This window comes from Mobula birostris, chromosome 12 (assembly GCF_030028105.1).
Source record: "Mobula birostris isolate sMobBir1 chromosome 12, sMobBir1.hap1, whole genome shotgun sequence".
Taxonomy (NCBI): Eukaryota; Metazoa; Chordata; class Chondrichthyes; order Myliobatiformes; family Myliobatidae; genus Mobula; species Mobula birostris.
In genome coordinates, this window is record NC_092381.1 from 4111990 (window position 1) to 4136055 (window position 24066).

At 46.3% G+C, this 24066-nt stretch overlaps 1 protein-coding gene across 1 annotated transcript in view; it reads left to right on the plus strand.

The window, feature by feature from the left end:
* Window positions 1–24066, plus strand: part of msh4 (mutS homolog 4) — a 249548-nt gene that overhangs the window by 143096 nt on the left and 82386 nt on the right. The window contains exons 7-8 of the mRNA XM_072274791.1: window positions 3816–3883; window positions 4166–4240. Of these exons, the coding sequence (XP_072130892.1) occupies window positions 3816–3883; window positions 4166–4240 (143 nt within the window). The remainder of the gene's footprint in view (window positions 1–3815; window positions 3884–4165; window positions 4241–24066) is intronic.

Genomic DNA, 24066 nt, shown 5'->3' on the forward strand with positions numbered 1-24066 from the left:
GGTGCGGCACCTTCTCTGCCCGTGACCACAAGAAATTGCAGAGCGGCTGGACGCAACTCAGCACATCACAGAAACCAGCCTCCCCTCCGACAACTGTATGTACTTCTGACTGCATTGGTAAAACAGCTAACACAATCAAAGATCCCACCCACCCTGGATATTCTAGCTTCTCTATCTTGCATTAGGCAAACAATACAAAAGTTTTAAAACACAAACAGTGGCATGCAAAAGTTTGGGCACCCCGGTCAAAATGTCTGTTACTGTGAATAGCTAAGTGAGTAAAAGGTGACCTGATTTCCAAAAGGCATAAAGTTAAAGATGACACATTTCTTTAATATTTTAAGCAAGATTACATTTTTATTTCCATCTTTTACAGTTTCAAAATAATAAATAAGGAAAAGGGCCCGAAGCAAAAGTTTGGGCACCCTGCATGGCAGTACTTAGTAACACCCTCTTTGGCAAGTATCACAGCTTGTAAATGCTTTCTGTAGCAAGCTAAGATTCTTTCAATTCTTGTTTGGGGGATTTTCGCCCATTCTTCCTTGCAAAAGGCTTCTAGGTCTGTGAGATTCTTGGGCCGTCTTGCATGCATTGCTCCTTTGAGGTCTATCCACAGATTTTCGATGATGTTTAGGTCGGGGTACTGTGAGGGCCATGGCAAAACCTTCAGCTTGCGCCTCTTGAGGTAGTCCACTGTGGATTTTGAGGTATGTTTAGGATCATTATCCTGTTGTAGAAGCCATCCTCTTTTCACCTTCAGCTTTTTTACAGACGGTGTGATGTTTGCTTCTGGAATTTGCTGGTATTTAATTGAATTCATTCTTCCCTCTACCAGTGAAATGTTCCCCGTGCCACTGGCTGCAACACAAGCCCAAAGCATGATCGATCCACCCCCATGCTTAATAGTTGGAGAGGTGTTCTTTTCATGAAATTCTGCACCTTTTTTTCTCCAAACATACCTTTGCTCATTGTGGCCAAAAAGGTCTATTTTAACTTCATCAGTCCACAGGACTTGTTTCCAAAATGCATCAGGCTTGTTTAGTTGTTCCTTTGCAAACTTCTGATGCTGGTAAAAGTTATCTGAGAGCTCAGATTTCTTGGGGTGCCCAAACTTTTGCATGGTGCTCCTTCTTTCCACTCTAAAATTGTACAAAACAAAAATAATTGCTTAAAATGTTGAAAAGAATGTTTCATCTTTAACTTTATGACTTTTGGAGATCAGTTCACCTTCTACTCACTTAACTATTCACAGTAACAGAAATTTTGACCAGGGGTTCCCAAAATTTTGCATGCCACTGTACCATCCAGACTCAAGGACAGCTTCTATTCTGCTATTGAACATTTAGTTTGATAAAAATAGCACTTGACCTCACAACTTGCCTTGTAACTTTGCACCTTATTGCAAGCCTGCACTGCACTTTCTCTGTAACTGAGTCACTTTATTCTGCATTCTATTTTTATTTTACTTTGAACTACCTCAATGCACAGTGTAATGAATTGGTCTGTATGATCAGTATTTAGGACAAGATTTTCATTGACCTCGATTAATTAATTATTAAAGGCATCCGTTAGTCTTGCGAGACCATGGATCTGCACCTGGAAAGTCTTCACTCTCCAGGGCACAGACCTGGGCAAGATTGTATGGAAGACCAGCAGTTGCCCATGCTGCAAGTCTCCCCTCTCCACGACACCAATGTTGTCCAAGGGAAGGGCATTAGGACCCATACAGCTTGGCACCGGTGTCGTCGCAGAGCAATGTGTGATTAAGTGCCTTGCTCAAGGACACAACACGTTGCCTCGGCTGGGGCTCGAACTCATGACCTTCAGGTCGCTAGTCCAGTGTCTTAACCACTTGGCCACGTGCCCATACCTCGATATGTGTGACAATAATAAACCATTTACCAATTTCAGTGTGCACATGCCATGTGTTGCATCAACTCAGTGATGCATGTGGACATGGTTCAGTTGTTCAGACCAGTCATCAGAATGGGGAAGAAATGTGATCTAAGTGACTTTGACCATGGAATGATTGTTGGTGTCAGATAGGATGGTTTGAGTATCTCAGAAACTGCTGATCTCCTGTGATTTTTATGCACAACAGTCTCTAGAGTTTACAAAGCAAGGTACTATAAACAAAAAGCATCCAGTATGTGGCAGTTCTGTGGGCAAAGATGCCTTGTTAATGAGAGAGCTTAGAGGAGAATGGGCAGTCTGGTTCAAGCTGACAGGAAGGCGACAGTAACTCAAATAATGGTGTTACAACATGGTGTGCAGGTGAGCATCTCTGAATACACAATATGTTGAACCTTGAAGTGGATGGGCTACAGCAGCAGAAGACCAGGAACATACACTCAGTGGCCTCTTTATTAGTTACAGGAGTTATCTCAAAGTGGTCACTGAGTCAATTTGCATGGGTTTTGGATTTCCAATAATAGTGGGCTGGTGTCCTGATGAAGAGTCTTGGCCTGAAACATTGACTGTTTATTCATTTTCATCGATGCTGCCTGACCTGCTGAGTTCTTCCAGCATTCTGTGCATGTTACTGTGGATTTTCAGCAGGATCTCTTGTGTTTTTTGTGGGAAATGATGCACTTTTCAGGAAGGTTTTGAGAAAATCCTTGAATCTTATTCTGTCCATCAGATTCCTTCCTTTAATGACAGAGCTGAAACAGTGTTTATTTCAAGAGCTTGGTTTGGGCATGCAAACCACGCTACAGGTGGTTCATAAGTGTGTTATGAGACAGAACTTCATAGTGCAGACAACCAAAAGGTAGATTGTACTGAAGACAGTGGTTCTGTTCTTTTTTGAAGATTAAAGATTAGTTTTATTTATCACGTACATTGAAGCATGAAGTGAAATGCATTTTCTGCATCGATGACGAACTCAGTCTGAGGGTGTGCTGGGGGCAACTCGCAAGTGTTGCCGTGCTTCTGACACAAACATAGTATGCCCTTAACCTACTCTAACATATATGTCTTTGGAATGTGGGAGAAAACCAGAGCAGCTGGAGAAAACCCACATGGTTATGGGGAGAACACACAGACTCCTTACAGAGAACAGCGGGAATTGAACCCGATCTTACAGCTTGTGCTGTACAGCATTATGCCATTATGCTAAGACCATAAGACAGGAGCAGAATTATGTCATTCAGCCCATCGAATCTACTCCGCTGTTTCATCCTGGCTGATCCTGGATCCCATTCAACCCCATACACCTGCCCTCTCACCATATCCCTTGATGCCCTGACCAATTAGGAAGCTATGAACTTCTGCTTTGAATATACCCTCGGACTTGGCCTCCACTGCAGTCTGTGGTAATACAATCCACAGATTCACCACTCTGTGACTAAAAAAAATCCTCCTTACTTCTGTTGTAAAAGGTCAACCCTCAATTTTGAGGTTGTGCCCTCGAAAGTGGATACCCCCACCAGAGGAACTATCCTCTGCACTTCCACCCTATCTAGTCCTTTCAACATTCGGTAGGTTAACTGCTAGATTACCATGCTTCTTTGTACTGGTTTAAGGCAGCTGAAGATATAATTACCAGTGATGGAGAAAATGAAAATGAAAATAGACAAGAGACCAGAGTTGGAGGATGCAAAGACCCTGGAAGGTCATAAGATTATTTCTATCCAGGATGGTGATGAATGAGGTGAAAGAGCTACTAAATATTTATAAATTAATTAGCTATTTCCTGGTTAGTCATTTTCCTCATGACATATGAAGTAATAATATTGAAATTAGATATTATTCTTACTGCTTGATTGAATATATTTTATTATAGCTGCATCCTTGCTGTCTTCTTTCATCTGCAGTGATTTCACGGTTCTTGGACACTGATCAGCTCCTGTCCGTCTTGGTGCAAATTCCAAAACAAGACACAGTATGTTCCCTGTATTTACTTCTTCATTACTCGTAGAGAAATTTCTCTTCCAATATGCATAGTATACTCTGTAAGTGATAGCTATCCTGCATTAAGATCTTAAAATTTTTAATATTAACTGGCTATGGAACCTTGATGTATTGACTCTGAATTACATATTGTTAATTACTTCTGCGTATAGCAATTGTCATGAATGTAAATGATTTGCTTTTTTTTAAATGAAACAACATATTAGTTGTAGCTATGCGATAGCCATCACAGAGTTTCATGTTTATTTAATAGATACAGGCAGCTGGATCAAAGATTACAAACCTAATTTACCTGAAACATACATTGGAATTGGTGGAACCACTTCAGGTATGGACCTAATGAATGTGAAACCGTTGCAATTAGTAAAATAGGAATTATGTTCACCTGAGGAGAACTATAAAGGGTATATGATGACTACGGATGTGAAGTTATTTTCGTACTGGAGCCATAAAGCCATACAGTGCAGAATCATTTATTTATCTCTTTATTGATCAATAGAACCACAATAGGATACATGATCGCTTTATCAGTGCCAATGATCACTGATCGGGGTTCAATTCCTGCCGCTGTCCGTAAGGAGTTTGTGTACATCTTCCTCCAGGTGCTCCGGTTTCTCCCCACATTCCAGAGACATTAATGACACATTAGTGAGTTATAGGCATGCTATGTTGGCGCCAGGAGCATAGTAACGCTAGTGGGCTGTCCCCAGCACATCTTCAGACTGTGTTGGTCATTGATGCAAATGACGCATTTCACAGTATGTTTTGATGTTTCAATGTACATGTGACAAATAAAGATAATCTTAATGCTCTTTGGTCCAACTGGCCTAGGTGACCACCAAGGTGCCCAACCAATCTAGTTTCATTTGTCTACATTTAGTACATTAGCTTTCTAAACCTTTCAAGTCTATGTACTTGTCCAAGTATTTTTTAAATGTTGTGAATGCCCTGCCACTTCCTCTGGCAGCGCATTCCATATATTGTTCAATGTCAATTCCAGTACAGAAGTGTGAAGGGCAACAAAATAATTGTCGCTCTGCTGCAGCAGAAAAAACAAATAAGATAAACACAATAAATATAAAGACATGAGATAGCTTATTTACTCAGATTGATTATATGTCAATAAACTTACTTGGCACAGGAAAGATAGGCACATAAGGCAACTGACTAGAATTGATAAAGTGGTTGGTTAGTGGGTGGAGGTGTTGATCAGCTTTAGTGTTGGGACGGGTAACTGTTTTTGAGTCTGGTGGTCCTGGCATAGATGCCACGTATCCTCCTCTCTGATGAAAGTGGAACAAACAGCCCATGAGCAGGGTGGGTGGGATCTTTCTTTTTTTAAATTGTAATTTATAGTTTTTATTATTATGCAATGCGATATACTGCTGCCGCAAAACCAACAAATTTCACGACATATACCAGTGATATTAAACCTGATTCTAATTCTGATATGACTTCTGTTTCAAATGTTTTTATTGTGGAGCGACATCAGCTTAACCACAATGGACAATTTCCTAAAGTACAATGCTTCTTTTTTCTTTTCTTTCTTGGTGGGTGGGATCTTTCGTGATGTTACTGGCCCTTTTCTAGCACTTTTCTGTATATACAGTATTAACGCCCTGGTTCACATTTTTACTGTTATGCTGTAGGTATTTCATTTTAGCTGTTCTGTAAGAGCAGTCTGTTCCGCCTTTAGCCTGTTTGCGTTACTGTTACGATAAGGGAGGCTTAAGAATGAGTGTCATCTAAATAGGATGGTGAAACTGGCAGAAGGTTCTAGAGTACACTGGGGGGAGAGGTTTTGTGAGGGACACTAAGGTTGGTCTTGGTCTGTGTTCGGTGGGAGATGAAGAGAGAAGACTCCAGAGAGAACCTGTCGTCAGACTCAATCCAGTGGGAAAACGCTATTTGATGGAGCCAAGGCACAGAGGTCTACCAAGGATCGGTGAATATGGCTTTTGGAAGATTTGAACTCCAGCCTGTGTGCATTTGACTGTTTAATTATAATGGAGCCTTTTTGTTTTTTTTCTTTCTTTCCTTTATTAAACTCTTTGGTTAAGCTAACATTCATAAATATACTTACTTATAATTGTATGCAGTGTGTGAGCTGTTATTCCATTCCGACGGGCAGTTGTAGGGGCAGTAAATTCACACAGCATTCACATACACCGGTGATAGGGTGGGCGAAACATCCTAATTTCACAGATTTGGCAGGACCAATGCTGAAATCTTCAATATCTCCCTGAGCAGCACCATCATTCCAGTGTGCTTCAAGGCTGCCACCATGGTCCCCGTGCCGAAGAAGTCTTCGGTGTCCTGCCTCAGCGACTACCGTCCTGTTGCTCTCACATCCATCATCGTGACCACAAAATAATCTGCAGATGCTGGGGTCAAAGCAACACTCACAGCGCGCTGGAGGAACTCAGCAGGTTGGGCAGCATCCGTGGAAACGATCAGTCGACGTTTCCTGATGAATGGTTCCGGCCCGAAACATCGACTGATCGTTTCCACGGATGCTGCCCGACCTGCTGAGTTCCTCCAGCGTGTTGTGAGTGTTGCTCCATCATCATCAAATGTTTCAAGAGGCTTGTCATAAGGCACATAAAGACCCTGCTGCCCCCCTCACTGGACCCCTTGCAGCTCGCGTATCGTCCCAACCGCTCAACAGACGATGCCATCGCCACCACCCTCCACCTGGCCTTCACCCACCTGAACAAAAAAGACACATATGTTCGAATGCTGTTCATAGACTTCAGTTCAGCATTCAACACAATCATTCCTCAGCACCTGATTGGAAAGCTGAAACTGCTGGGCCTGAACACCTCCTTCTGCAACTGGATCCTAGACTTCCTGACTGGGAGACCTCAGTCAGTCCAGATCGGAAGCAGCATCTCCAACACCATCGCACTGAGCATGGGAGTCCCCCCAGGGCTGTGTGCTCGGTCCACTGCTGTTCACTCTGCTGACCCACGACTGCTGCAACACACAGCTCGAACCACATCATCAGTTTCGCCGATGACACGACCGTGGTGGGTCTCATTAGCAAGAACGACGAGTCAGGATACAGAGAGGAGGTGCAACGGCTAACAGACTGGTGCAGAGCCAACAACCTGTCTCTGAATGTGAACAAAACAAAAGAGATGGTTGTTGACTTCAGGAGAGCACGGAGTGACCACTCTCCGCTGAACATTGACAGCTCTTCGTTGAGATCGTTAAGAGCACCAAATTTCTTGGTGTTCACCTGGCGGAGAATCTAACCTGGTCCCTCAACACCAGCTCCGTAGCCAAGAAAGCCCGGCAGCGTCTCTACTTTCTGCGAAGGCAGAGAAAAGTCCATCTCCCACCCCCCCATTCTCACCACATTCTACAGAGGTTGTATTGAGAGCATCCTGAGCAGCTGCATCACTGCTTGGTTCAGAAATTGCACCATCTCGGATCGCAAGACCCTGCAGTGGATGGTGAGGTCAGCTGAGAAGATCATCGGGATCTCTCTTCCCACTATTACAGACATTTACACCACACGCTGCACCTGCAAAGCTAACAGCATTATGAAGGACCCCACGCACCCCTCACAAAAACTCTTCTCCCTCCTACAAACTCTTCTCCCTCCTACCATCTGGCAAAAGGTACCAAAGCATTCGGGCTCTCATGATCAGACTGTGCAACAGTTTCTTCCCCCAAGCCATCAGACTCCTCAATACTCATAGTCTAGACTGACATTTACATCATTTATTGTTATATTGTAATTTGTCCTCTACTGTGCCTATTGTCTTGTTTATTAATTGTTGTACTGCCCTGCACTGCTTTTGTGCACTTTGTGTAGTCTTGTGCAGGTCTGTAGTCTAGTGCAGTTTTTATGTTGTTTTTACGTAGTCTAGTATAGCCTTGTGTGAGCACGTGGCCAGGTGGTTAAGGCATTGGACTAGCGACCTGAAGGTCGTGAGTTCAAGCCCCAGCTGAGGGAATGTGTTGTGTCCTTGAGCAAGGCACTTAATCACACATTGCTCTGCGACGACACCGGTGCCAAGCTGTATGGGTCCTAATGCCCTTCCCTTGGACAACATTGGTGTTGTGGAGAGGGGAGACTTGCAGCATGGGCAACTGCTGGTCTTCCATACAATCTTGCCCAGGCCTGCACTCTGGAGAGTGAAGACTTTCCAGGCACAGATCCATGGTCTCGCAAGACAAACGGATGCCTTTATTATTTATAGTGTAGCCTTGTGCTGTCTCACATAGTCTAGTGTAGTTTTATGTTGTTTCATGTAGAACCAGGGTCCTGGAGGAACGTTGCTTCGTTTTTACTGTGTACTGTACCGGCAGCTTATAGTGGAAATGACAATAGACTTGATTTGACTTGTATACACTCTAGCTATACAAAGCCGAAGAAAGATGGGTCTCTCCCTCCTGAAGCTGTTAGTAAGTGGCTAATGAGCTGTTTCTAGAGACACAGTAAAAAGAGGTTTCATTATGGGGGCTCATTTGGGGTTGAGTTCATTGGATAATGTGTGATTAGTCATAGTCATACTTTATTAATCCCGGGGGAAATTGGTTTTCGTTACAGTTGCTCCATAAATAATAAATAGTAATAGAACCATAAATAGGTAAATAGTCCTAAGATTGCCTTAAGTATTGATTAAGTGGGATGTTGTTTAAGGCTGTGTTAAACTATTGTCCAGGAAAGTGAATAAGATGCATGGTAATGGATGCTTCAGGGATTAAGCATTGGTGCGATTCAAAGCAATTACCTGTAGCTAGTGCTTGTGTTCTGAGCAGGGTGGATATCAGCAGCCGAGATGAGTTGTTGATTAGGGTTTTATGTAATATGAGGACATTAGGAAAAGTTACGATCATGGAGCGGCAGTTTGACTAAACAGTGGGCAAAGATTTTGTTTTAGTTCAAACTAGTGCTGATGTAACAGGAGTGGATCTGCCTGGTACCATTGGAGTACCCAGAGAGGCAGGGCCATGGGCTGTCTATACTTTCAGAGAAGAGGGTAATGTCGGCAAGGGTGCCAGATTGGAAGCCAAGTTTCCCCTGGCTGAGGGCGGAGACTTTAAAGACAAGTTGCTCTCGTTTCTGCTGAGTGAGGGGAAGCAGTGGTCTGATATGGAAGGTCTAATGAGTCCTTCAGTAAGGGGTGAAAATTCCTAGTTGGTGTTGGCCCTTGTGTCCCTGGCGGATAAATGGCAAGGTTCACTAGCAGGGAGTCAAAGTTACCGCAGGTTGAGGATGTTCTCAGGAGTGAAGCCCATCCCCGATGGTGAGGAGGAATATGAGATTTGGGCAGAGCAGAGCTCTCAGATGATGGATGAGTGGCAGCGCTCTGATAATGTGAAAAGATAGTGAATGGTAGTGAGTTTAAAAGGTCCAGCTGCCAAAACAGTGAGGTCCTTAAAGGCAAGGAACCCCTTACTTCCATGGGCTATATGCAATTGCTACAAAGCGTTTCTGGCATGACTGAAAGCCCAGTGGAGCTATGGGGAAAGGGGAGAAACTTTCTGCCTACATTTTTCAGGTAGAGACAGCTATGTTCTTGTAGCATGAGAGAGCTATTCAACTGAAGAGGTGAGTCAGTTTAAGGATGGACCAAGTGACAAAGGGCGCACAGTCACAGGACACGATCACTTTAAGCCTCCGAATGTCCTGTAAGAAGTACTCCCCTCCCTCATTTGTTGAGCTGATGAGAGAAGTAAGAGAGCAGGAAAATGCAGTAGAGGAGCAGGAGACCTCTGTCAGCAGGGTACAGTCCTTGGTGGTAGCCTCTGTTGCTGAAGCGACCCCTAAAGCCACACGGGTGGGGGTTTTGTAGGATCTGTAAAGGATTAGAGAATTGAAGTATCTCAGTTGGTATCGGTGGGTGCTGTCACCAAGCATGACAAAGCCGATAGGGAGCCTGGCCCACTGATGGGACATACTAAGCAGAGGGCTGCTATTGTAGGGGGTCCTTCGAAAAGGGGAGTGACCGGTATTGTCTGTTACAACTGTGGTGAGGAGGGACACTTCAGATGGGAGTGTGAAGGATGGGAAGGCCTTCGGAAAGGGAGTCCATGGGTGCTTAAACAGAAGGGGAAATCAGGAAGCTTCAGAGAAACCCAGTCATCTTGGGGGGAACACGTTCCAGTCAATATATCAAGGAAAACACTAAAGTAAAAAACCCTATTCCTGAAGGCTTAGTGGGGCCAAGCTCCAGTGTATCCATATGGATTGAGGGTGGGAGCAACACTCACAACACACTGGAGGAACTCAGCAGGTCAGGCAGCATCCGTGGAAATGATCAGTCGACGTTTCAGGCCGGAACCCTTCATCAGGACTGTAAAGGGAAGGGGTGGAGGCCCTATAAAGGAGGTGGGGGGAGGGTGGGAAGGAGAAGGCTGGTAGGTTCCAGGTGAAAAACCAGTAAGGGGAACGATAAAGGGGTGGGGGAGGGGAAGCAGGGAGGTGATAGGCAGGAAAGGTGAAGAAGGAATAGGGGAAAACACAATGGGTAGTAGAAGGAGGCGGAACCAAGAGGGAGGTGATAGGCAGCTGGGGGAGGGGGCAGAGCGACATAGGGATAGAGGAAGTGAGGGGGAGGTTATTACTGGAAGTTGGAGGATTCTATGTTCATACCAAGGGGCTGGAGACTACATAGAAGGTATGTGAGGTGTTGCTTCTCCAACTTGAGTTTAGCCTCATCATGGCAGTAGAGGAGGCCATGTATGGACATATCTGAACGGGAGTGGGAAGCAGAGTTGAAGTGGGTGGCTACTGGGAGATCCTGTCTGTTGTGGCGGACGGAGTGGAGGTGCTCGACGAAGCGGTCCCTCAATTTGCGGAGGCCGCACCGGGAGCACCGGATGCAATAGATGACCCCAGCAGACTCACAAGTGAAGTGTTACCTCACCTGGAAGGACTGTTTGGGGCCCTGAATGGTGGTCAGCTATGTGGAGGACTTCACCATATATTCAACCTGAGCCTGAGGCTATGGAGGGTTCCTGTACTGTGGAAGACGTCCTGCCTCGTCCCTGTGCAGAAAACGCCGTGCCCCAGCGGCCTCAATGACTACAGACCGGTGGCATTGACCTCCCACATCATGAAGACCCTGGAGAGACTTGTTCTGGAGCTGCTCTGGCCTATGGTCAGGCCACACTTAGATCCCCTCCAGTTCGCCTACCAGCCCCGACTAGGAGTTGAGGATGCCATCGTCTACCTGCTGAACCGTGTCTATGCCCACCTGGACAAGCCAGCGAGCACTGTGAGGGTCATGTTTTTTGACTTCTCCAGTGCGTTCAACACCATCTGCCCTGCTCTGCAGGGGGAGAAGCTGACAGCGATGCAGGTGGATGCTTTCCTGGTGTCATGGATTCCTGACTACCTGACTGGTAGACCACAGTACATGTGCTTACAACACTGTCCGACAGAGTGGTCAGCAGCACTGGGGCTCCACAGGGGACTGTCTTGTCTCCCTTTCTCTTCAACTACTGCACAGAGTCTTGTCATCTTCAGAAGTTTTCGGATGACTCTGCCATAGTTGGTTGCATCAGCCAGGGAGATGAGGCTGAGTACAGGGCTACGGTAGGAAACTTTGTCACATGGTGTCAGCAGAATTACCTGCAGCTTAATGTGAAAAAGACTAAGGAGCTGATGGTAGACCTGAGGAGAGCTAAGGTACCGGTGACCCCTGTTTCCATCCGGGGGTCAGTGTGGACATGGTGGAGGATTACAAATACCTGGAGATACAAATTGACAATAAACTGGACTGGTCAAAGAACACTGAGGCTGTCTACAAGAAGGGTCAGGGCCGTCTCTATTTCCTGAGGAGACTGAGGTCCTTTAACATCTGCCGGACGATGCTGAGGATGTTCTACGAGTCTGTGGTGGCCAGTGTGATCATGTTTGCTGTTGTGTGCTGGGGCAGCAGGCTGAGGGTAGCAGACACCAACAGAATCAACAAACTCATTCATAAGGCCAGTGATGTCGTGGGGATGGAACTGGACTCTCTGACGGTGGTGCCTGAAAAGAGGATGCTGTCCAAGTTGCATGCCATCTTGGACGATGTCTCCCATCCACTACATAATGTACTGGTTGGGCACAGGAATACATTCAGCCAGAGACTCATTCCACCGAGATGCAACACAGAACGTCATAGGAAGTCATTCCTGCCTGTAGCCATCAAACTTTACAACTCCTCCCTTGGAGGGTCAGACGCCCTGAGCCAACAGGCTGGTCCTGGACTTATTTCCTGGCATAATTTACATATTACTATTTAACCATTTATGGTTTTATTACTGTTTAATTATTTATGGTGCAACTGTAATGAAAACCAATTTCCCCCGTGATCAATAAGTATGACTATGACTATGACTAAGAGAGGAGGTGTCGGGACAGGTGTAGCACTTGCACTTACAGGGATAAGTGCCGGGTGGGAGATCCATGGGGAGGGACCGATCCCTGCGGAAAGCGGAGGGGGGTGGGGAGGGAAAGATGTGCTTAGTGGTGGGGTCCTGTTGAAGGTGGCGGAAGTTGTGGAGGATAATGTGCTGGATCCGGAGGCTGGTGGGGTGGTAGGTGAGGACAAGGGGAACTCTGTCCCTGTTGTGGTGGCGGGAGGATGGGGTGAGGGCCGAAGTGCGAGAAATGGAGGAGATGCAGGTGAAGGCATCATTGATGACAGCAGAAGGGAAACCACAATCCTTAAAGAAAGAGGACATTCGAGATGTCCTGGAGCGGAAAACCTCATCCTTGGAGCAGATGCGGCAGAGACAGTGGAACTGGGAGTAGGGAATGGCATTTTTGCATGTGGCAGGGTGGGAAGAGGTATAGTTGAGGTAGTTATGAGAGTCAGTGGGCTTGTAGAAGATGTCAGTGGACAGTCTGTCTCCAGAGATGGAGACCAAGAGATCGAGAAAGGGGAGAGAAGTGTCCGAGATAGACCAAGTGAGTTTGAGGGCTGGGTGGAAGTTAGAAGTAAAGTCGATGAAATTGACCAGCTCAGCATGGGTGCAGGAAGCAGCACCAATGTAGTCATCAATGTACCAAAGGAAAAGTTGGGGAGCAGTACCAGAATAGGTTTGGAGCACAGACTGTTCCACATAACCAACGAAGAGGCAGGCATAGCTAGGACCCATGCGAGTTCCCATAGCTACACCCTTCGTCTGAAGGAAGTGGGAAGTGCCAAAAGAGAAGTTATTGAGTGTGAGAACCAGTTCTGCCAACCGGAGGAGGGTAGTTGTGGTGGAGGAGCTGGTGAGGTCTATTATCCAGAAAGTAGTGGAGGGCTTTGAGGCCTTCTTGATGGGGAATGGCGGTGTATAGGGATTCGACATCCATAGTGAAAATGAAGCGGTTAGGACCGGGGAACTGGAAGTTATTGAAGAGGTGGAAGGCATGGGATGTATCGTGGATGTAGGTGTGGAGGGACTGAACTATGGGTGACAAAATGGAGTCCAGGTAGGCAGGTACAAGTTCAGTGGGACAGGAGCAGGCAGAAACTGTGGATCTACCGGGACAGTCAGGCTCGTGGATCTTGGGGAAGAGGTAAACCCGAGCGGTACGGGGTGCGGGAATTATGAGTTTAGCGGCTGAGGATGGAAGTCCTCCGGAGTTGATAAGGGCGGTGATGGTACGGGAGGCAATGGTTTGATGTATTTTGGTGGGTTCCTGTTCCAGGGGTAAGTAAGAGGAGGTGTCAGCTGCCATTTGGCCTCAGTGAGGTAGAGGTCCGTCCGCCAGACTACTACAGCACCACCTTTGTCAGCGGGTTTGATGGTGAGGTTGGGATTAGTGCGGAGCGAGTGGAGGGCAGTGCATTCAGAGGGAGTGAGGTTGAAACAGAACAGAGGAGTGGTGAAGTTGAGACGGTTGATGTCTCGGCAACAGCTGGAGATAAGAAGATCGAGTGCAGGTAGAAAGCCCGAGCGGAATGTCCAGAAGGAGGAGGAGGGTTGAAGACAGGAGAAGGGGTCATCAGTAGGGGGAGGGGAATCCTTGCCAAAGAAGTAGGCTCGGAGATGCAGGCGATGGAAGAAGAGTTCAGCGTCATGGTAGGCACGGAACTCACTGAGGTGTGGATGGAGGGGGACAAAAGTGAGGCCCTTGCTAAGGACAGAATATTCTGCCTCAGAGAGGGGAAGGTCAGAGGGGATGGTGAAGACACGGCAAGGGTTGGGGCTGGGGTCGGAGGAGGGTGATGGGTGGGAGGTCTCAGGAGAGAGAGGGGGTTTGGATATTCAGGGAGAGTGGGGTTAGGGGAGGATGAGGGATCAGAGGAATGGAGGGGTGATGAGGGGTAGAGGGAAGGTTGGGAGTCGGGGGGGGGAGGAAAGAGGGTAGTGGGGGAATAAGACGGGCGGTAGGACCCAGCGGCAGTAAGAGCGATCCCACCTCTCTTGCCACCATTCAGGGCCCCAAACAGTCATTCCAAGTGAGGCAACACTTCACTTATGAGTCTGTTGGGGTCATCTATTGCATCTAGTGCTCCCGATGCGGCCTTCTCTACATTGGTGAAACCCGACACAGATTGGGGAACCGCTTCGTCGATCACCTCCGCTCCGTCCGCCACAACAGACAGGATCTCCCAGTAGCCACCCACTTCAACTCTGCTTCCCACTCCCGTTCAGATATGTCCATATGTGGCCTCCTCTACTGCCTTGATGAGGCTAAACTCAGGCTGGAGGAGCAACACCTCATATACTGTCTAGGTAGCCTCCAGCCCCTTAGTATGAACATAGAATTCTCCAACTTCCGGTAATACCCTCCCCCTCGCTTCCTCTATCCCTATTTCACTCTGCCCCCTCCCCCAGCTGCCTACCTCCTCCCTCATGGTTCCGCCCCCTTCTACTACCCATTGTGTTTCCCCCTATTCCTTCTTCACCTTTCCTGCCTATCACCTCCCTGCTTCCCCTCCCCCACCCCTTTATCTTTCCTCTTACTGGTTTTTCACCTGGAACCTACCAGCCTTCTCCTTCCCACCCTCTCCCCACCTTCTTTATAGGGCCTCTGCCCCTTCCCCCTACAGTCCTGACGAAGGGTTGAGGCCCGAAACATCAACTGATCGTTTCCACAGATGCTGCCCAACTTGCTGAGTTCCTCCAGCGTGTTGTGAGTGTTGCTTTGACCCCAGCATCTCCAGAGTACTTTGTGTTTGGATTGAAGGTGCTTTTGCTAGATCCATACTTGACACACATTCTCAGGTTACTCCACTGTACAGATCCTTCTACAACTGGTATTTGATGCCTTTGCCATTGATGCCCGAGAGCTTTAGTACTGATGACTACCTGTATGGTGGTTACTTGTTGAAGCTGGAGTTTTTGGAGGCAGATATGGGAGTAGCTGAGGTCCTTGATACGTTGGTGTTGGTTTGTCCAGACCTGGTCGAGAAGGGTGAAGCTTCAATTCTTGTGGGGATAAATACGCCAATTGTAAGGAGACTAATGGGAGCCTACGAGGAGAAAGTTGAAGAGAGCTGTGCTCAGAGCTGCTTTTGAGGAAGTGCATGCCTATCCTAGGCTGGATGATGAGCACAAAGGAGGAACAGTGTGGTACACCCAGTCCAAACCGTCATGTTACGGCCTGGGGAAGTAACCAGAGTGATGGGAAACTCCAAATTTTCCAGAATGCCTGATGCTAAGGCCCTTCTGGTGGATGTTCTGGAAGACCACAAAGAGGAGTCACGCTTACCTGCTGGGTACTGATGAGGCCCAAACTGCAAAAGCCATCGGCTGTTCAGGTAAACAGGATGACCATGATTGTCAGTAACACCTTGAAGAGGGAGGGGAATGCCAGTGGCACACCTTTTTTCAGTGATTGTCACGTCTAGTTTTCCCGTGAGACAAGCAGGAGAGAAACCATCTCCTGGAAAGGGAAAGTTGACAGCCAAGTCATTCAGCTTTGGTGACTCCCAGGTACCTGGAGTTTGGTAGAGGAGATTGACAGAGAAGGTGTTGAAGTTTGAAGATGTCTTTTCTACTGATGAGTTTGATGTGGGTTGTTCCAAGAGTACTCGCCACACCATCCGAGTGACAGAGGACACCCTCTTCAGAGAAAGGTCTTGGCGACTTGCACCCACCAAGGTGGAGGATGTTTTGCTGAAGCTGAAGGAATCTGGGATTATCACTGAGTCTAGGAGTCCCTATGTGTCCCCCATCGTGGTGATGAGGAAGAAGAATGGGAAGGTAGGAATGTATGTTGGCTATCAGACTCTGAACCGACGCACAGTCCCCGATCAGTATACTGTTTTGAGGATCGAGGATGCACTGGCCTGCCTGAGTGAAATGAAGTGGTTCAGTGTGCTGGACCTAAGGAGTGGGTATTATCAGGTACCCATAAGTGAGGCTGATAAGGAGGAGACAGCATTCATATGTCCACTTGGATTCTTTCAGTTTGAAAGGATATCCCAGGACATATCAGGAGTACTGGCTACTTTCCAGCATGTCATGAAGAAAATTGTTGAGGATATGAACTTGCTTGAGGTGCTAACATACCGGATGATCTCATAGTGTTTGGATCCACCCTGGAAGAGCATGAGGCGAGGCTACTGAAGGTGTTAGGTGGCCTTAAAGCTGAAGGGTTAAAACTGTCACTGGACAAGTTGCCAGTTCTGCAAGATATCTGTCAACTACATTGGGCTTGGGCACATAGTCTCATGGGATGGATTAGCTATGGATCTGCCAAAGTTAGAGGCAGATTTGGCCAAGGCCCAAGAGTGTGAGCGCCCCCTGCTCGTTCCTTGGATTCCATGCGTACTATCGAAGGTTCGGGAAGGGCTACTCTAAAGTGAGTCACCCTTGAATCAGCTTCTGTGCAGTTACCCTCTCTTGAGGAAGAATTAATGGGAGGACGACAAAAGGAAAATATGGTAAAGTTTATCTTAGCCCTTTGGAGCAAGATGGGATCCAAAATGTGAAGAGGGCTTTCAGGTGTTGAAGGAGCTGCTGACGAAAGTGCTTCTGTTGGCTTTTGTAAACCCCCATTTGCCATATGTATTACATACAGATGCCAGCCAAGAGGGCTATATCACGATCGGGGCACGCAGTTGAGACTGCCACCCTCCGAGTGAAATTACCCCACACACAAATTGGAGTTTCTGGCTTTGAAATGGATTGTAGGGAATAAGTTAAGTGACTGACTATATGGTGCCAAGTTTGAGGTGAGGACAGACATCAATCTATTGACTTATATCCTGACCTCGGAGAAATTGGATGCGACAGGCCATCGTTGGTTGATGGTGTTGTCTGCCTATGATTTCAGCCTGAGGTACTGACTGGGAAACCAGAATATTGGAGCGGGTGCGTTGTCCCAATGTGCACATGAAGGGCTGGAAATGGACTGAGAGTGGGAGAGCGTTCCTGCACCTGGACTTAAAGCAACGTTCCAGAGTTCTGTCACGGTGAAGACAGAGGCAAGGCAAGGGCAGGATAGAGTGGTGAATCATTTGAGAGCTTCTAGTTGTGCTATTCCACAAGCTTACTGCAACCTGACTGTTCTGAGTACAAAGCAGTTGCCTGAGTTGAGTCCCGGGGAAGTGGCTGCCACTCAGTAAGATGACCCTTGTATAGGTACTGTTTGGTCAGCTTTTATGGAAGGGGATATGGCCCAAGCTGAAAAGAAGAAACACCCTGCCATGCCTATACTTCTGAGAGAATGGAACAAACTGGAATTCCATTGGAGTGACCAGTTTCTATACCGGGTCACGCCTCCTCCAGACAGGCCTTGGCGTGCCCAGTTGGTTCTGCCTAAGAAGTATCAGAGGATTGTGTTGAAGTCACTTCATGATGATTCAGGTCCTTTGGAGTTTGCCAAGACCTATGGATTGGTCAGAGATGAGTTGTACTGGCCTTTAATGAAGCCTGAGGTCAAGGAGTACTGGAGGTCGTGCATTTGATGTATTTGGAGGAAGATGCTGCCCATGAGGGCTGTTCCTTTATCCCATTTGTAGAGTGCGGAGCCACTTGATTTGGTCTATATGAATTTCGTCTCTGTAGAGCCTGATTCCAGGAACATGGCAAATGTCTTGGTTACTACTGATCACTACACTAGATATGCTCAGGCCTTCTGAACAAAGGATCAGAGGGTGGCCACCATAGCCAAAGTGTTATGGGAAAAATATTTCATTCATTATGGCCTTTCTAGACGGATACTTAGTAATCATGGAAGGGATTTTGAGAGTAGGCTCATACACGAGTTCCTGAGCATGCTTGGAGTCAAGAAATTGAGGACTACACCTTATCGCCTTCAGGGTGGTCTCCAGCCCAAGAGGTTCAACCGGATATTGCTAGACATGCTTGCAACCCTGGAGATCAGCAAGAAGAACAAATGGAGTCAGCATATTGGGCATCTGGCTCACTACTACAACTGTACCCAGAATCAAGCTTCTGGATACTCACCATATTACTTGATGTTTGGGCATGAAGCAAGATTGCCTGTTGACCTCTGATTCAGAACTGTTGGGGAAGACTTGCCGCAGAAGACCAATCTTAAGTATGTGTATGTCATGAGCAGGGAATTGCAAAAGGCTGATGAACTAGCAGAGGTCTCTGGTACCAAGCAGAATCAAGGAAATAAGAGAAGATATGATCAAAAGAATTTGAAAGAATCAGAAAGAATTTGGTCCTACCAGGGAAGCATAAGTTGGCTGAACACTGGGTGGCTACGTCTTATGTTATGGAGAGTCAGATGCCAGTTTTTTTGGGCGAAGCCAGCAGATGGGAATGGACCTGTGAAATTCTCCACCAGAACCACCTTCTACCTTTGGGACAAGAGGTATGCGTTGACCCAGAGCCTGACATAGACCCTACACCTAGTGGGCAGACCTTGTGGTGACGTGGGAGAACAGAAAGACAAGCAGTTGAGAGACCTGAAGGGGACTTAACCACTGAATGTTGTACGGGCTCAGAGGATGGGGAAATGGAGGTGTAGTATATGTTACCCTATGTAAACCCCCCAATAATTGACGAAGAGATTCCCAAATCTCCCCATGCTGATGCAGATGAAACAGGGGATAGGGTGGTGGGGGGGAGACTAGCAGTAGACAGAAAGGCTTGCGGCTGGACAATGAAGGGACACTGGCCTCTAAAGTAACTGGGAATGAAGCTGAGTTAGGCCAAGTGACGGGGGACTTGGGTTGCCGGAAGACACTAGTAATGCGGGAGGCCTCTCCACATAGACAGGAAAGATCCCAAGGAGAGTCTGAAAATGAAGAAGTGGATGATGGGATAAGGAGATCACAAAGAGTCAGGCAACCCCGGATAGGCTGTCCTATGTACTACTTTTAGTGGGGGGTGGGAGAGCATAAGCCTTGATTCATGTTTTTATTGTCATGTTGTAGTTATTTCATTTTAGCAGTTCTGTAAGAGCAGACTGTTCTTCTTCCAGCCTGTTTGGGCTGTTAAGGGAGGCTTAGGAATGTGCGTCATCCAAATAGGATGGTGGAACTGGGAGAAGCTTCTAGAGTATGCTGGGGGGAGAGGTTTTGTGAGGGATACTAAGGTTGGTCTTGGTCTTTGTTTGGCGCAAGAGGAAGAGAGAAGACGCCAGAGAGAACCAGTCGTCGGAGTCAATCCGGTGAGAAAACACGATTCGATGGAGCCAAGGCAAGGAGGTCTACCAAGGATTGATGAATATGGCTTTTGGAAGATTTGAGCTCCAGCCTGCACATTTTGCTGTTTAATTTTAATGGGCCCTTTTTGTTTTTTTTCCCTTTACTAAATCTTTGGTTAAGTTAACATTCATAAATATACTTCTTTATAATTGTATGCAGTGTGTGATCTGTTATTTCATGCTGACGGGCTATTACAGGAGCACGCACTGGGGTTTGGGTGGGCGAGACATCCCAATCTCATGGAATTGCTGTATACCCTCGAGACGTACGAAGCTGGAGAAAGGTGGATTTTTCACTGTGGAGTCGGAGACTGTTAGTGAGGGGCTAACAAGCCGTTTCTAGAGATGCCCAGTAAAAAGGGGTTTCACATGTATATAACAAATAACGTATATAGAAACGAGACAATGTTCTTCTGAACTAGGGTGTAAAGCACAGTAGTATACGTAACACACAATAACTTTTGAAGCTAAAATCTACAGATGAATCACACAAATAACAAACTAAGGTGCATTAATATTAAATATTATAAGGTATGGAACAGATTAACTAGTGACTCTTTACTACGATGCAGCAGGGAGTTCAGAAGCCTAATGGCCTGGGGGAAGAAACTGTTTCTCATCCTGACCATTCTTGATTTTATGTTTCGTGGCCTCCTTCCTATCAGTAAAACGTCAAAGAGGATGTTGGATGGATGGGTCGGATTCTTAATAATATGAAGGGCTTGTCAGTACCTCCAGCTGAACTCTGTCTTTTGTGTGTTTCCTCCAGCCGTCAGTCTGTGGTTTTGTATTGCCATGTGCTCCTGCTTTCTCTGGCCCCTGTATTACTGAGTACTCCGTCTCTCACCTGTTTCTCATTATTACCTGTATTGCTGCCATCTGTGTCTCATTGTGCTCCACCTATCATCTGCCTCTCTGTTTATTGCTCAGTGTATTTCAGTCCTGTGTTTCCACCCATTTGTTGCCAGATTATGCCAATAAATTTTCCTGACCCTTTTCAGCATCCGTATCTGTACTCTGCTTGTCTGAATACCAACTCTGCCTGTTTCCCAATTCTGGTTTTTGGATTTCTCTGGATGTTTTGATCTCTATGTGAACTTTGACACTGACTTTGTTTGCACTTTGGGATTTGTTACTCAGTTAATATCACTGTGTGCACAGTACTGGCTCTGCGATTGGACCCCTGCTGCAGTGCCCTGACAGGGCTCTGCATTTGTATCACTCCTGATAAATGTCCCCGATGGATGAAATTTAGAAAACCTACAGCACAATACAGGCCCCTCAGCCCACAATGCTGTGCCGAACATGTACTTTTCTAGAAATTAACTAGGATTACCCATAGCCTTCTATTTTTCTAAGCTCCATGTGCCTATCCAGGAGTCTCTTAAAAGACCCTATCATATCCGCCTCCACTGCTGTTGCTGGCAGCCCATTCCATGCACTCACCACTCTCTGCGTTTTTATAAAAAACAACTTACCCCTGACATCTGCTCTGTATCTACTTCCAAGCACCTTAAAACTGTGCCCTCTTGTGTTGCCATTTCAGCCCTGGGAAAAAGCTTCTGACTATCCACACGATCAATGCCTCTCATCATCTTATATAGCTCTATCAGGTCTCCTCTTATCCTCCACTGCTCCAAGGAGAAAAGACTGAGTTCACTCAACTTGTTCTCATAAGGCATGCTCCCCAATCCAGGCAACATCCTTGTAAATCTCCTGTGCACCCTTTCTGTAGTTTCTACATCCTTCATGTAGTGAGGCGACCAGAATTGAGCACAGTACTCCAAGTGGGGTCTGACCAGGGTCCTATATAGCTGCAACATTACCTCTCAGCTCTTAAACTCAATCCCATGAAGGCCAATACACCGTATGCCTTGCTAACCACACAGTCAACCTGTGCAGTAGCTTTGAGTGTCCTATGGACTTGGACTCCAAGATCCCTCTGATCCTCCACACTGCCAAGAGTCTTACCATTAATACTGTATTCTGCCATCATATTTGACCTACCGAAATGAACCATCTCACACTTATCTGGGTTGAATTCCATCTGCCACTTCTCAGCCCAGTTTTGCATCCTATCAATGTCCCGATGTAACCTCTGACAGCCCTCCACACTATCCACAACACCCCCAACCTTTGTCATCAGCAAATTTACTAACCCATCCCTCCACTTCCTCATCCAGGTCATTTATAAATATCACGAAGAGAAGTCCCAGAAGAGATCCGTGAGGCACACCGCTGGTCACTGATCTCCATGCAGAGTATGACCCGTCTACACTCTTTGCCTTCTGTGAGCAAGCCAATTCTGGAACCACAAAGCAAGGTCCCCTTGGATTCCATGCCTCCTTACTTTCTCAATAAGCTTTGCATGGGGTACTTTATCAAATGCCTTGCTGAAATCCATATACACTACATTTATGGCTCCACCTTCATCAATGTATTTAGTCACATCCTCAAAAAATTCAATCAGGCTCATAAGACACGACTTGCCTTTGACAAAGCCATGCTAGCTATTACTAATCATATTATGCCTCTCCAAATGTTCATAAGTCCTGCCTCTTATGATCTTTTCCACCAACTTACCAACCACCTAAGTAAGACTCACTGGTCTATAATTTCCTGGGGTATCTCTACTCCCTTTCTTGAATAAGGGAACAACATTTGCAACTCTCCAATCCTCCAGAACCTCTCCTGTCCCCACTGATGATGCCAACATCATTGCCAGAGACTTAGTATCCTCCTCCCTCACTTCCCACAGTAGCCTAGGGTACATCTCATCCGGTCCCAGAGACTTATCCAAAAGCTTCAGTACATCCTCTTTCTTAATGTCTATATGCTCAAGCTTTTCAATCTGCTGTAAGTCATCCCTACAATCACCAAGATCCTTTTCCTTAGTAAATACTGAAGCAAAGTATTCATTAAGGACCTCTACTATCTCCTCTGGTTCCACACACACTTTTCCACACTATTCTCTCATGTCTTATTCTGTTACTCTTCACATACTTTTATAATGTCTTTGGGTTTTCCTTAATCCTGCTCACCAAGGTCTTCTCATGGCCCCTTCTGGCTCTCCTAATTTCATTCTTAAGCTACTTCCTGCTAGCCTTGTAATTTTCTAGATCTCTATCACTACCTAGTTTTTTGAATCTTTCATAAGCTTTTCTTTTCTTCTTAACTAGATTTTCAACAGCCTTTGTACACCATGGTACCTGTATCCTGTCTCATTGGAACATACCTGTGCAGAATGCCATGCAAATATCCCCTGAATATTTGCCACATTTTTGCCGTACATTTCTGAGAACATCTGTTCCCAATTTCCAAGTTCCTGCCTGATAGCCTCATATTTCCCCTTACTCCAACCAAACGTTTTCCTAACTTGTCTGCTCCTATCCCTCTCTAATGCTATGGTAAAGGAGATAGAATTGTGATCATTAGCTCCAAAATGCTCTCCCACTGAGAGACCTGACACCTAACCAGTTTCATTTCCCAATACCAGATCAAGTACGGCCTCTCATCTTGAAGGCTTACCTACGTATTGTGTCAGGAAACCTTCCTGAACACATCTAACGAACTCCACCTCATCTGAACCTTGGGCTGCACGGTCTTTCAGAACCTGACCTGGTATCTCTTGGGGGCTGCCAATCAATATTGGGGATTAAAATCTCCCATCACAACAACCCTGTTATTATTGCACCATTCCATAATCGTCTCCATATCTGTTCCTCGGTGTCCCTGTTACTATTGGGTGGTCTATAAAAAATCACCCAGTAGAGTTATTAACACTTTACTGTTTCTAACTTCCACCCCCAGAGACTCAGTAGACAATCCCTCCATGACTGCCTCCTTTTCTGCTGCTGTGACACTATCTGTGATCAGCGGTGCCACGCTCCCAGCTCTTCTGCCTTCCTCCCTGTCCTTTCTGAAACATTAAAGTCTGGCACTCTAAGTAGCCATTCCTGCCCCTGAGCCATCCAAGTCTCTGTAATGGCCACAACAGGACTGAAGACCAAGGGGACAATAGATTGTTCCAGAGAGAGATTGAATGTATCTGTCAGCACCATCGTCGGCTGGGCTGCGCGGTCTTTCAGAACCCCAGCTGGTATATTATTGGGTTCTGCAGTTTTCTGTGGTTTGACTATGGCCAGGGTCTTCTTTAGCTCAACTCAACCAGACGAAGTGTCTGGTCCTCCGAGGGTGGGGGTGGGGGTGCCTTCCTCGCCAGCACATTGTTCTGTGCTTCAAACCGGGCATCGAAGACATTCAGCCTCTTGGGGAATTAAGCATCCTGGTCACTGACGTGCAGGGTAGACTTGTAGTCTGTAATCCTCTGAATTTCTTGCCACGTGTGCCTCGTGTCTCTGTTAATGCAGAGATGGTTGTAAATTCTCTGACAATGCTTCTATTTTGCCTTCCTCATGAAGTGGGGAAGCACTATCATATCAAAGTACGTATATGGTGACATGTATGTTCCTTGATAATAAATTTACTTTGAACTTTGAGAGGTGTAGATAGAGTAGGCAGACAATATCTTTTTTCCAGATTTGAAATGTCTAATACCAGAGGACATGCATTTAAAG